The 14334-nt window shown below is 37.4% G+C and overlaps 1 protein-coding gene across 11 annotated transcripts in view; it reads right to left on the reverse strand.

Moving 5' to 3' along the window:
* ASPH (aspartate beta-hydroxylase) overlaps positions 1-14334 on the reverse strand; it is a 117962-nt gene that overhangs the window by 51273 nt on the left and 52355 nt on the right. For 9 of the 11 annotated variants that reach the window (XR_014316834.1, XM_082752671.1, XM_082752669.1 and 6 more), the window contains one exon: positions 4266-4307. Coding sequence is in view for 10 of the 11 variants with exons in the window: in XM_082752671.1 (XP_082608797.1) it covers positions 4266-4307 (42 nt within the window). In the remaining variant the exon portion in view is untranslated. Of the gene's footprint in view, positions 1-4265; positions 4308-7450; positions 9317-14334 lie in introns of those variants that run through there. The other 2 variants (XM_082752664.1, XM_082752673.1) reach the window with 1 other exon arrangement.

Below are 14334 nucleotides of genomic sequence, written 5' to 3' on the forward strand. Positions count from 1 at the left end.
ATAATTTTATTTTTGGCATGTGTTTTCACTATTCTCTTCTTCCTTTCACCATAAAGTCTTTTGGCTTCATTCACAGGCTAGAATCAAGCATCCCTTTGACAAGACCAGACTTTATTTATTTGTTATTGATTTTCCATACAAAAGTACACACTCATATTCTAGTGTCTTATAAATTTAGTTCAACATAGTGTTTGCAGCACTTTTGGACTTTGAGAACTGCATTTCTATCAAATGCAACATCCTGCCAACAGCTTATATTTAATGTAGACTATAATTAAATATCTAGGTAAATAAATAGATCTCCCTTAAAAACAGAGCTTGCTCGTATGGAACTCAGCTTACCTAGCCTGAAGTGACCATGCTGGAGGTGAGTTAAATGTGTGTATTAAATGTACAGCCAGTGAAGCTATGGCTAAGGTTGTTAATGGAGTTTATGGTATAATTCATCTTACTCTACAGCAAAAACCTACATTTAGCAAGAAGAATAGCTCCTTATACCCTACAAGTCATACAGGTGAGATTTCTACTGGTATCAGTGGAATCCTACTTATCCTGTTCAAAAGGTTTAACCTAGAGTAAACTGAACGGACTATTAACCTTGGTATCAGAATGACACTTGCAGGGCTGCTTGTGGAATGACATTGTCTTAAGCCTCGTTTATGTATGCTCTGTCCCTGATGTAACACAGCTTGGTGCTCCAACCAGATGGCATTTATTTTCACTTTTATGTTTCATTAGTTTTGAAAAGTGAAAATTATATTTATAATTACATATACTGATGTTCAGTGTATGAAAGAAACAGATTCACCACAGTAAACAACTGTTCCAGTTTTGATATCCATGTTATCAATACATGCCAATACAAGCCAAAGCAGAACATTGAAGCTCCTTCTTAATTTTTAATTTTTGCCAGCCTATGTGATCAAATACAACTAAAAAGACATCACATGGAAAGATATGGTATATTTGGTATATGTGCCCTGAGATAAGATATCATAAGATATGGTAAGATATGGTATATATGCCCTGAGTTGTACTACCTGTGAAATGTTTTAAAGAATTATTTTTCAGATGCACCAGCCCTTTCAATTCCTTGACAAAATATAAAGTCTGATGATATTCTTATGTACATAACAGAGATAACTGAAAGTAATAGTACACTACATATGAGTTTTGGTTTGGCTGGCTGCTTGTTTCTTTAGAGGAGTTTCCAGAGGAGCTTCAGTTAACACAGAAATTAGAAGGCAAAGTTGATTTTAAATATCTATTATGTTCTGCTGGAAGAAAGCCTAGAAAAAACAAACATTTATCTCTAAGATAGCAACAAATAAGTATGAATTCCTTATTCTGGATAATGGATTTTTCTTTCTTGTCAGACATACTTACGTAAAAGTATCAGCTCTCACAATATACATTTTTAAAAGATATTAAGTAACTACACCATATTCATGTTTCTGCAATTCAGTAGTGCAGAACCAAACTTTTTCCTTGGATGTGTAATGTTGCTTGCCTTCAGAAAATCTACTTTGGCAGATAGATAACAAACTAAAGTCCTAACAGACCAATAGCAAAAAGATATCTTGGTTTTGTCTGCTCTAAAGGGTACTAAGTGAGAAAAATCTATTTAAAAAGTTGCTACCTGTCTTTCAAGCTGTTGTGTCTGTAGAGGAACCACTGTATTTCAACAACTTTTACAAGTGTGTTTAAACAATGCAAATGTGATTAAATTTGATACCTGTTCTGTTCTTACTCCTATTAAGAAAGCAAACAAGCAAACTAAAAATTATAATGTCCCCGCTCCCCCCTCCCCCCCAAAAAAAAATATTTTTTACTTGTGAATGCTTCTCACTCATAAGGGACAGCTATTACTTGTCTAATTATTCTACTGTTCAAGCAGCTCAATGAAGCTAGCACAATTTTTTTTTTTTTTTTCCTACTATCAATTGTGGTAAGGTATGTCCTGCCACCAAACCTAGCCTTCTGTAATTGGAAATGGGGATATAACAGCATGGCTTCACAAATAAACCAGCTGATGGTATGTTTCTTTTTCAAATGCAATGCTTGCATTCAGCATATTTAATATTTCAATATAATGTTTATATGGCTTGCCAGAAGTCTGTATTTAAAACACAAATACACAAAACACACCATCAAAAGAACACAGAAGTAGTATTCCTAAGTACACAAATATAATGGACACTGAGAAAAAGTGAGAAAGAAGAATGAAAAAGAATCACAGAATTTCTAGGTTGGAAGAGACCTCAAGATCATCAAGTCCAACCTCTGACCTAACACTAACAGTCCCCACTAAACCATATCCCTAAGCTCTACATCTAAACGTCTTTTAAAGACCTCCAGGGATGGTGACTCCACCACTTCCCTGGGCAGCCCATTCCAATGCCTCACAACCCTTTCGGTAAAGAAGTTCTTCCTAACGTCCAACCTAAAACTCCCCTGGCACAACTTTAGCCCATTCCCCCTCATCCTGTCACCAGGCATGTGGGAGAACAGACCAACCCCCACCTCGCTACAGCCTCCTTTAAGGTACCTGTAGAGAGCAATAAGGTCACTCCTGAGCCTCCTTTTCTCCAGGCTGAACAAACCCAGCTCCCTCAACCGCTCCTCATAGGACTTGTTCTCCAGACCTCTCACCAGCTTCGTCGCCCTTCTCTGGACTCACTCAAGCACCTCGATGTCCTTCTTGTAGCAAGGGGCCCAAAACTGAACACAGTACTCGAGGTGCAGCCTCACCAGAGCCGAGTACAGAGGGATAATCACTTCCCTAGACCTGCTGGCCACACTGCTTCTGATGCAAGCCAGGATGCTGTTGGCCTTCTTGGCCACACTGCTGACTCATATACAGCCGACTATCAACCATCACTCCCAGGTCCTTCTCTGCCAGGCAGCTTTCCAACCATTCCTCTCCCAGCATGTAGCTCTGCTTGGGGTTATTGTGCCCCAGGTGCAGGACTTGGCACTTGGCCTTGTTGAACTTCATGCAGATCCTCCTGCAGAGCCTTCCTACCCTCTAGCAGATTGATGCACGCACCTAACTTGGTGTCATCTGCGAACTTACTGAGGGTGCACTCGATGCCCTCATCCAGATCATTGATGAAGATATTAAAGAGGACCGGCCCCAGCACCGAGCCCTGGGGAACACCACTAGTGACCGGCCTCTAACTGGATTTGACTCCATTCACCGTGACTCTTTGGGCCCGGCTATCCAGCCGGTTTCTAACCCAACGAAGCGTGCGCCAGTCCAAGCCAAGAGCAGTCGGAGCAAGGGGAGGATGAAAAGGAGCAAGAGGAGGATGAAAAAGGACACCAGCAGTCACTGACACCCTTTACCTCCCCCTAGAAGTAAAAGAGGAGCTACCTACAGCAGGCACTAGGCCTTCCCGAGTGAAAAGGACGCATACACAGATGCTGAGGTTTTTATCTGTGATCAGTTGCAATGATACAGCAAGGGAGAGATACAAAACTTGATCTGAATGACACAGGCTCTGCAAAGCAGTGATAGGGAATGCACAGGGCCAACACCAACGTCAATGTAGGAAGACAAGACTCTCAGTACTCAGCACCACTCACTTTTCCACCAAACTTGCCTCTGGATGTTCTTACCTAACCCATACTGGGTATCACTGAAGCAGATTGATTTCAGTGCTACCTGCTGTTTTTATAAAGCACCTACAAGTTCTCCCAGACAGTGTTTTGTGAGTGAGGATGGATATAACTTCCCTAACACCACAGCTGCATCTGTTTAGACCTACAATTTATCAACCAGTAACACAGGTAAAACTCAAGTTACATTCCAATACACTGGAGCTATTAAGTGTTGTTATCCACAGGTTGCCTCTACTCCCCTCAGGCCACATGAGGTTCGCCAGGTGCTGCACAAGCCTTGCTATCCTGCTCCCAGCTGAGGGCAGCTCACAGGGCTTACACGTTCTGACAGCCCCAGCTGCCTCTCACCCTGAGATCCTCGAGATGTCCGAACTGTGTGGTGACGCTACGACCCCTGAAACATCACACAGGGAGCACGACATTGAAGCCTTTTAGTTCTGAAACAGCTGAAGTTTTTAACAGCAGCCTGCAACTGTGTAAGAGAGGAATGATTTACTGTCAAGTTTTTGACTATTTACAAAAACAGTTGCACACTGCACATTTACTATTTAAGTTTCACTACTATTTAACCTAATTTAAATCAGTTCTCCCAGAAAACACAAATTCCAGAAGTGTAGAATGTTACTTTTAGATTTACTTACCTTTTTCTGTTTTGTCTTGTTCAGTCTCTTTTTCACCTTTTCCTAGAATATTAAAAATATAATTCCATTGAAGTGAATTTATGTTAACAGTTTAGGATAAGAAAGTTAAAAAAAAATTACAGTTTAGACTCAAAATATGATTGTGCTAACTGGACTTGTTTCTTCTTTAATTTTATTTTAAAAGCAAGCATAGTTTACTGTCTGAACTATGGTTACATAGAAGGTCTTTCTCTGCAGATGCTTCACACATTGCATAATTATTTCTGTCACATAAACTTTCCCCTTTAGCTAGTTGGAAAATTTAAGTGAAACACACTGCAATACAAGCTATTTTGTAAAAAAAAAAAAAAATAAAAAAAAAGTAGTTCATTAATTAAAAACTCCTTGGAATATGGAAATACTATCTTTATATATATATATATGTATATATATATATATATATATACACACACATTTGATTAAAAAGTAAAAAACATTCATACAAATCGGGAATGTAAGCCTTATTCAGAAATGACTTCAGCACTTGGAAATTCTTGACTTACTTTTTAACATTTAAAATAAACCAAATGTTTTGTGAACAGCTGAATGCGCGAGCAAATGTTAACTAAGCACTACTGTAGCAAAAAACATACAAATACTTGTATCAAAATCACGCATCTAGAAGGTACATTCAGAAACAAGTTTTTCTTTTCTTCTTTGACTGTACTCCTACCACGTTTTAATCCTAATATACTCTATAATACTTAAAAAAGAGTTAGCTTTTTATTTCTTCCTCCTGTCTTCAAGGAAATTCCTGTCCACCTCTTTACTACAGGCAGACAACTGCTGCTCCTGGATGTGCATACAGTACACCTTAATTTTACATTCAGCACAAGGCATAATGAGGATTAACTTCATTTGATACAAGAAATTAAATAGGGTGACTTTGAAAGTCATTCGCCTCTTCAATTACATCATGAAATCCAGATAGTCAATTAAATTGAAAGAAAATGAAAAAAAAGTGAGTTACATACTATGAAATAATTGGGAGGATATTATTACTCTAATAGGATAGTAATGAAAGCATTGTTCAGGACTTGCTAAAAAAATGTTTTGTTTTTTTTTTTACACACACAGCAAGGAATGAGATGTATCCATCTGTCAGTATGGCATCAGAAATATTGTTTTTTAAAAAGAGCAATAACACAGCTCCAGATTAGAGAGAATGGTATTCATATTGCTATTATTTTATAAACTCAAAACAAGTAGCATAAACACATTACAGGATAATAAACCATGATAGATCATGCTACTTAACCACCCAGTTTCCTGGGTCACTCAGTGACTCTCTCCTGCCCATCTCTGACATTTCCATTATTTCTGCAACTTCTGTTATATCACAGCAAGAACAAGGTATGAGTTTATCACTCTAAAACTTACTCCTGTCTCCCATTTCTGGACCACTTTATTACTGAAGCTCGCACATTATATATTGCTGTCTATATTTATGCATCAGGATCATTTCTCCAAATTCTCCTAGATTTCTTCCAGTATATATTCTGCTAAATTAACTGCCATCGGTTTCAATACAGCCTCTCCATTCATCTTTTTGTACTCCAGATTCTCCTTCTAAGTAGCTGCTTTTGAAATTAAATACAACTTGAACTTGTTAGTTCTGAAGATCTTGTTTTCCTCAGTTCTTACCATGCTGAACTAAGAATTTGCTTCAGCATCAGCTACAACGCATATTGCTTTGTTCTCTCCACATTGATCTCTGCCTTACTTTGATGGTGCAAATCATTTCAATTACTCCATTTCTGATAAAGATTTAAAAATGTGCTTCATCTCAAAGACAGGGATATAATAGTTACTTTCCAGACTATTTAGTTATCAACTTAAACGAGTCATAGCCCAAACTGAAAATTTATTGGTAGCTCTCCAAGTCACTCTCATCCTTAACTCAAATTCTCTGTTTTGATCAAAACAGATCTAGATAAAATATACAGACAACGCTGTTTTAAACAGCCTCTCTAGATTAGAGCTGCTATCATAGTGTAACATGTGCCAGGTATTCCCAAGAAAGTTTCTACTATATAGAATCGATTTATTTTTCACATTGCAGTAAGCCTAGATTTTTGTGAATGAATGTGAAACAATAACCCAAGTCACAGCCAAAATCTATTTCATATCTCATAGAAATTACATGTAACCCAATCAACAGAATAACTAACTGTATAATATAGTGGTATTTACACATACGTAATTTTTCAAGCACTAGAAACTACATAATGACATTCAGTAAATAAAAGAAAATTTTCAATATCTTTCCAAAAGCCAATCTTAACAATTTTCTTCACTTAGAAATATCTGGATTATGATACGATACATTTTCTATTACTGAGAACATGAAAAGTCACTTAAAATTGTAGTAAATTTTCAATATTAAAATGGTATTTCAGTATCCTGCTTTTATTCAAGTTTTGCTTTCCTTATTGGTATTTCTTCTTGTGATTTCCAAAAAAACAACTGGATCCAAGATTTTATACATTCATTGAGATATGACAAGGAGGAATGTAGCAATGTGGAAAATATGAAGATATTATGTTGGGGACTTATTTTATTTTTTTATTTTTTAATAATTACAGTTCTATATTCAAGTGTATTTCAATATGAAAATACAAAACTATTTGAGGTCTTAAAAATTCAGGGAAGCTTCTTTTGAAGCACAGAACTGAATAAACACAACACATTTCTTAGACTTTTAATTTAGATTATGGACCATAAAATAGAATAGCTTCTGTGAAAAGTAGGTGTCTTTAACAAAGGCAAGATACATCTAGGATGTCACAGTAATTTCTCATCCATTTTAAGTTACAAATATAAATTACATGTAGTGAGCAAAACTGAGACCAAATTAGTTGCCTAGTTGCTAATATTCCAAAAGACACACAACACAATAATAAAAGACAATTTAGAGTAATGCACATTCCTATCACATATTACCACCTAAAATAAAAATTACTTCTGCTTACTAGATTTCCTCCTCTTTGTAAATTTTACTTTCAATTATTTTCAATTATATTTTTAAAAATTCAAATAATTAACTTGGAAATTAATAAGATTAGTTAGTATCTGAGGCAAATATTTATCCCACATAGTTAGTATACCGCACTTTGGAAAAAATAATGACACTAGAAAGACATAGATATTCTTCTGTGTTTTATTGCAGCCAAACATTAAAACAGATGAAATATACATATTTTCTTTAATAGTCCTCTTGACCTTGCCCAGCCTGGCATATTTTTGTAAACATGAAGCACATAAAAATCACATACCCAGTTACAAAATACTTGGAATTTGATCACAGCATAATATACTCTCACAGTCCTGTTAGTCTACAAGTAGGCTGCCACTGTTATATAAAAAGTCCTCCATTCACCGTTCTACAATTATTCCCAAGCTTCATCACAAAATATGGCTTTGTAAAAATTATTGCTCTGCAATTCACAATCACAGGTAAATTTATGAGTATATCCCATCCCAAACCACATCACAGTCTAAGAGTATTATTGCTTTCTTGAAAGTCTAAAGAGGCCACTTTTAACATCTTCTATGTTTATTAATCATATGTACCACTCATTTATGTGGAGTCTTACTGAAGTCCCAAACAAAAGAAGTCAGAGTATATGATGTCCCTTTATCTAGAACTGTAAGCAACTGAAAACCCAACTGAAAACCTGACTTCAGTTCACGTGTTACAGAAGTTTAAAATCTCCCTGTCAACCAAAAGGCAACTGCTGTTAGCGTTACAAATTGATTTTAAACATTTGTTTTTTCCAAGCTCTCACATTAGACTTAGCTTTTTTTTTTTTTTTTTTTTTTAAAAAAAAAACACAGCAATTATTCCTGAGCCAAAAAGGAGCACATGCAAAATGCCAAAGAATAAAGTGTGTCTTTGTAATTGTGGAACAGCAGCATGGAACAGGTAAAGAGTACACCTCTAGAATTAAAATTCTAAATCACTCAGTTGTGTACCGTTTACAAGAGCATTTACAATTGTAGGTTTAAATTTTTATACCCTAATTTTCCTAAGGTTGAATTTATTTATTTAGATTTACAAATTCAGTATTTATGCAAATTTAACTTTTTTTTTTTAGTAGTTCACTGAATACAGTTTCCTAAATCCAGCTTTAAAAATCATTATATTGCTAGGATAAGTATGATAATTTTCCTGAAATCAACCTGATTCTGGTGATTCTGCTTTGTTTCAATTTACACTGACTCCCTGCTGGGCTATTGTGTAGTTTCTAGAAAATATTGCTTCAAAACCAAATGTACATAAATAAAAAGTTTTAATGCACCCACTAAAGATTTCTGAAAAAAATATGTAATTTAGTAATCTGCCCTTTTACTACTGTGAATTAAACATACACAGTTTGTATATTGTTAGACTATTTTCAATCACCTGAAAATCATGTAGTGTATCTGTTGACATAATGTCAGTGCAAAGAGATACAAGTCAAAAACTTCACAGCATAGTGTGCCTGATTAGTGTTTCCAATAAAATGCGTTTAGTCTGTATGCTATACCAGCAGTTATAAAACATTTAAAAATTCATAATATTATGCTTCATCAAACTGCTCTGTACACACTGTATGAATCCACAACAAAAGATATATATTAAAATCTGAAAAAATGTACTTGCTGCTACTTTATAAATAGAATATTAACAATTGTTTGAACAGCACATATGAAATGTAGTTCAAAGTCTTAACTCTGTCATGAACACAGAAGAAAAATAAAACTAATGAATTCACTAAACTTGACCCCCCACAAAAAAAAAATAAAATCAGACAAGAATGTAAATTAAACATCCAAGTGTTAAAAAAAAGCTTACTAAAATGACAGTTGGCTACAACCCATTTACAATATCTTAGTGTTTGCTCCCCAAACCCTGAACTGCTCAGTAATTATATCGTAAGATCTATTACAACCATCTGCTCTCCCCTTTGTAGCGTATGGTTAGGGCTGGTCCTCCTGATGTAGGGACTTTCTTTTGAAGCTTTAAGTATCTGAAAAAATAAGGGGAAATCTATATTAAAGGACCAACCAAAACACAACTTACACTAAAACAAAATTAATCATCTTAACAGCTAAAAAATGCAACTTTGTATTAGACTTTTAAGAAAGCTCTAATTTCTAGGAGTTATCATAATGAATATACACAAAGTTGCCATAGAAGGTGGGAAACGTAGTTTCAAATATTATCTACACAATAATTTATGTACTCTTTCTTGAGCATATGGCACTTCATTTACCTTGCGAGGTGGCCCAGATTTCCTTTACAAATGCATTTTTTTTTTAATCCCCTTTTTAATATCAAGGACAGGTACAATGGAAAAGGGGAGCCAGGGAATGCAGGGAACAAGGAAGGGTCAAAGTTGTGAAGTGAAAACTACTCTACACATAATGGATTTCAGCAAGTTGGGCTAATGCAGGGTTATGAAAGTATCAAGGGTACAAGACAAAAGGGAAAAAAACATAGAATTTCACAGAATTTCACAGAATTTTCTAGGTTGGAAGAGACCTCAAGGTCATCGAGTCCAACCTCCAACCTAACGCTAACAGCCCTCCACTAAACCATATCCCTAAGCTCTACATCTAAACGTCTTTTGAAGACTTCCAAGGATGGTGACTCCACCACTTCCCTGGGCAGCCTGTTCCAATGCCTCACAACCCTTTCAGTGAAGACATATTTTAAATTTGAACATACAGAAGAGGGATAAAAAAGGAAGAGTAAAATATCCCCCCAAAAATGTAATATGTCTCCCTTTGAATATATCCCAACAAATACTATGCTATCACAACCACTGCAATTTACATGCCAATGTAAAATGGGATTTATCAAAAATCCTATATCAGCAATATTTCAAAAGCTAGCGTATTATACCATTCGAGTATATTAGTTTGTAAATACAAATTGCAGTTAAACTAGTCTACTGTTGACAAGTAATACCAGTAATAATTTTAGAAGTAAACTTGGGGAATTGGAAAACAGCACATACAGATATGTAAAGATGCAGTTGCCTACCATTACATTTTTTTTGGGTGCTATTCCCTGGAGTAAAAAACTAATTAAATAAATAAATAAACAACTTTTCACTTGCACACCAGCACATTTAAATCCCTAACTCAATTTCTTTCCACTGAAGATGTGAGAATGCATCTTACAACTAAATTCATCTTCTGAACTACCTCCTGTATTCTTTCCAGAACAAGTAAGCTCCTGCGTTTCAGATAAAAATCAAACAGTGTTTCTAACCCGACACAAACTGGTACCACTGTGCACCAAATGAAGTTGCATGTATTTATATTAACTGAGAATAAGGGGTCTATAGAGACCTTTCTAAGTATCTTTAAAACACCAGAAGCTATGTTCATTACGAAGAGTTATATATACATATCTTTCACATATTTGCAGAGAGCATATGTGTATATTGGTACTCTTCATTCATAAGAGAGTACTTAATTGTCTCTAGTACAATCAACTTTAATATTATTATTGCTGAATTAACAGGAAATAATTAGAGTAACTGATGAAATCAAATCACATGAGAAAGGAATTCTGACAACAAGAAAAACATACTGAATCCTGTATCAAAAAAATATATAAAAATTTTTGACTTTCTAGTAAATACGAATTTCATCCTCCAAGAGAAAAATACTATGAGAATAATGTTTCCTCCAGTCTTTCTCATCTAAAGAAGGCAGGAAAACATACTTTACAATAGGAAAATTCCATAATTGTAATGATTGCATTCCTAGTTAGAATTTTTTTATGCATATGCTGCTTCATTTCTCAATTGTTAGAGATGCTATATAATTTGAGTCCTACATTGTGCTGATAAGCTTTTTATGAAATGTGATACACAACTGGTTGATAACTCTTCTGCCTTCAAAGCGGTTCTTACATAACTACACAAAATACTTCATCTCTTTCAGTATTCTTGTATACTATAGCAGATTTTGTTCTGATCACATTATTTTCATTTTCTGCTTCATAAAGGAAAAATCACAAGCATCATCTAATGCATCTAATAGTTACTCACATTGAGTAACTAAATAGGTTTCGATCAATTCCTTCACTTTTTTTCTGTGAGGAAAAAGAAAACATTCACTTCTTCCAGTGCTGCTATTATTATCTATTTTGAAAATATACATCAGGATAAAGCTATGTTTCCCTTGAACACTTATCTGTGATTTAAAAAGTGCATTGCACTAATTTGAACACGAAGGAAAAAAAGAATCTAAACAGAAATTCAAAGGGACAAGAAATATACGGTATTTCATAGTAAAACAAGTTATTTTTGATCCTAACGGGGTTTGAAACCAGTAAGGATTCTGTACCCTGGTAAATGAAAAGGAGAGTGGCCAACTAGGTTCAACTCCACTATTACATTCAGAAGTCTATTTAGAACTAAGGGAAGCTGCACAAATGGAATATTTGTAAAACCATCCACTACTGTGTAATACATGTAAGATTATTAATATTATTGTTTTGTGAAGGTAGGAAATGCACTTACTGCTGCAAAATTGAGTCATAAATTACAGCACAAACACTGACAGAAACATGGTCCATGAAAAAAATCAAAGATTTCAAGTTGATACCTAGAGTTTGAATTTGGTTCCAAAATAGTATGTCTAAGTCAATATCATCTCTATATCCTCATATAACTGATGCTATGCCGTAGAATTTTCTACTGCTGAAAGATTCCAGTAGTCTCATAAAAGCCTTTTTGTTAGGCAGCAACATTTTCTGCAAGAAAACAGACTTATCTTTTCTTGTTCTACAGTTCCAAGCAGAAGGACAACAAACCAACTGAATGAATACTATCTTCACTGAACTTCTCACCAATGTTGTCAAAAGTAACAACTACTTATTCTTACACTGTCTATAACTTTTGTTTAAAACATTTTATACTAATTAGGAAACTGAATATTTTTATTAGTTATCTATTCATGAATGCTTACAACTTTAAATGTTTCAATACACAATCAGAGAATCATAGAATCATTCCTGACACAAGCCGGGATACCATCAGCCTTCTTGGCCACCCTGCTGGCTCACGTTCAGGAGTGCATCAACCAACACCTCTAGAACTTTTTTCTCTGTACAGCTTGCCAGCCACTCTCCCCCCAGCCTGTAGTGCTGCATGGGGTTGTTGTGAACAAAGTGCAGGACCGAGCACTTAGCCATGTTGAACCTCATCCCACTGGCCTCTGCCCTTCAACCCAACTTGTCCAGGTTACTCTGCAGGGCCTTCCTACGCTTCAGCGGATCAACACTTCCCCCCAGCTTGGTGTTGTCTGCAAACTTACTGAGGCTGCACTCAATTCCCTCATCCAAGTCATCAATAAAGATATTAAAGAGGATGGACCCCAGCACCGATCCCTGGGTAACACCACTGGTGACAGGTCGCCAGCTGACTTTCACTCCATTCACCACCACTCTCTGGGCCTGACTGTCCGTACAGTTTTTAACCCAGCAAAGAGTGTACCTGTCCAAGCTGTGGGCTACCAGCTTCTCCAGGAGAATACTGTGGGAGACCGTGTCAAAGGCCTTGCTGAAGTCTAGGTAGACTATGTCAACAGCCTTTCCCTCATCCACCAGGCAGTCACCCAGTCATGGAAGGAGATGGGGTTGGTCAGGCAGGACTTGCCTTTCATGAACCCATGCTGGCTGAGCCTGTTTCCCTTGGTTGTCCCGCATATGCCGTGTGGCTGCATTCAAGACAAGCTGTTCCATCACCTTTCCTGGCACCAAGGTCAGGGGGACAGGCCTGTGCTTTCCTGGGTCCTTCTTATGACCTTTCTTATGGGTGTCACGTTAGAAAGTCTCCAGTCATCCAGAACCTCTCTGGATGACCAAGACCACTGATTGATGATGGAAGAAAGAGGCCCACATCACATCACAGAATCACAGAATTTCTAGGTTGGAAGAGACCTCAAGGTCATCGAGTCCAACCTCCAACCTAACACTAACAGCCCTCCACTAAACCATATCCCTAAGCTCTACATCTAAGCGTCTTTTGAAGACTTCCAGGGATGGTGACTCCACCACTTCCCTGGGCAGCCTGTTCCAGTGCCTCACTCTCTCAGCACCCTCAAGTGGCTCCCATCTGTCCCCATGGACTTGTGACAGTCCAGGTGGAGCAGCAGGTCTCTGTTTCCACCCAGCCTTTCTGGACCCTCTGCCCCTGAGGACTGACCCCCAAGGGACCCTTCCTACCAATGTCCTGAACAATTCAAAGTCTGCCCTCCGCAAGTCCAGAGTAACAGTTTTACTGACCCCACTCCTGACTTCACCAAGAACAGAGAACTCTACCATGTCACGGTCACTCTGCCCAAAACATCTCCCTGCCACCACATCTCCCACCAGTCCTCTGTTTGTGAACAGCAGGTCTAGTGGAGCATCCCCTCTGGTAGGCTCACTAACCACCTGAGTCAGGAAGCTGTCTTCCACACTCTCTGGGAACCTCCTAGACTGCTTCCTCAGGGCTGTATTGTATTTTCAGCATATGTCTGGGAATTTAAAGTCACCCATGAGAATAAGCACTGGTGATTGAGTGACTTCCACCAGCTGCTTATAGAACACCTCATCCGTCTCTTCATCCTGGTTTGGCAGTCTATAACAGACCCCCACCAGGATGTCTGCCTTGTTGGCCAACCCCCTGATCTTTATCCACTGGGACTCTGCCTTTTCATTCTCAACCCCAATCTCAATAGCATCCCAGCACTCTCTAATATAGAGAGTCACACCACCACCCTTCCTCAGTTGCCTGTCCCTTCTGAAAAGGAGCTTGTAGCCATCCATTGCAGCACTCCAGTCGTGGGAATGGTCCCACCATGTTTGAGTGATGATGGCTTGGTCATAGTTCGCCTGCTGCACAAATGGCTGCCAGCTCCTCCTGTTTGTTGTGTGCGCGTGCTATGTGCATTGGTGTAGATGCACTTGAGTCATTGCCCTCACCCTCAACCCTGGGATTGCTTCCCCAGGCTTATCTCTATTGAGCTTCATTTCCCCCGTTCC

Source organism: Aythya marila (assembly GCF_965140915.1).
Source record: "Aythya marila genome assembly, chromosome: 2".
NCBI lineage: Eukaryota > Metazoa > Chordata > Aves > Anseriformes > Anatidae > Aythya > Aythya marila.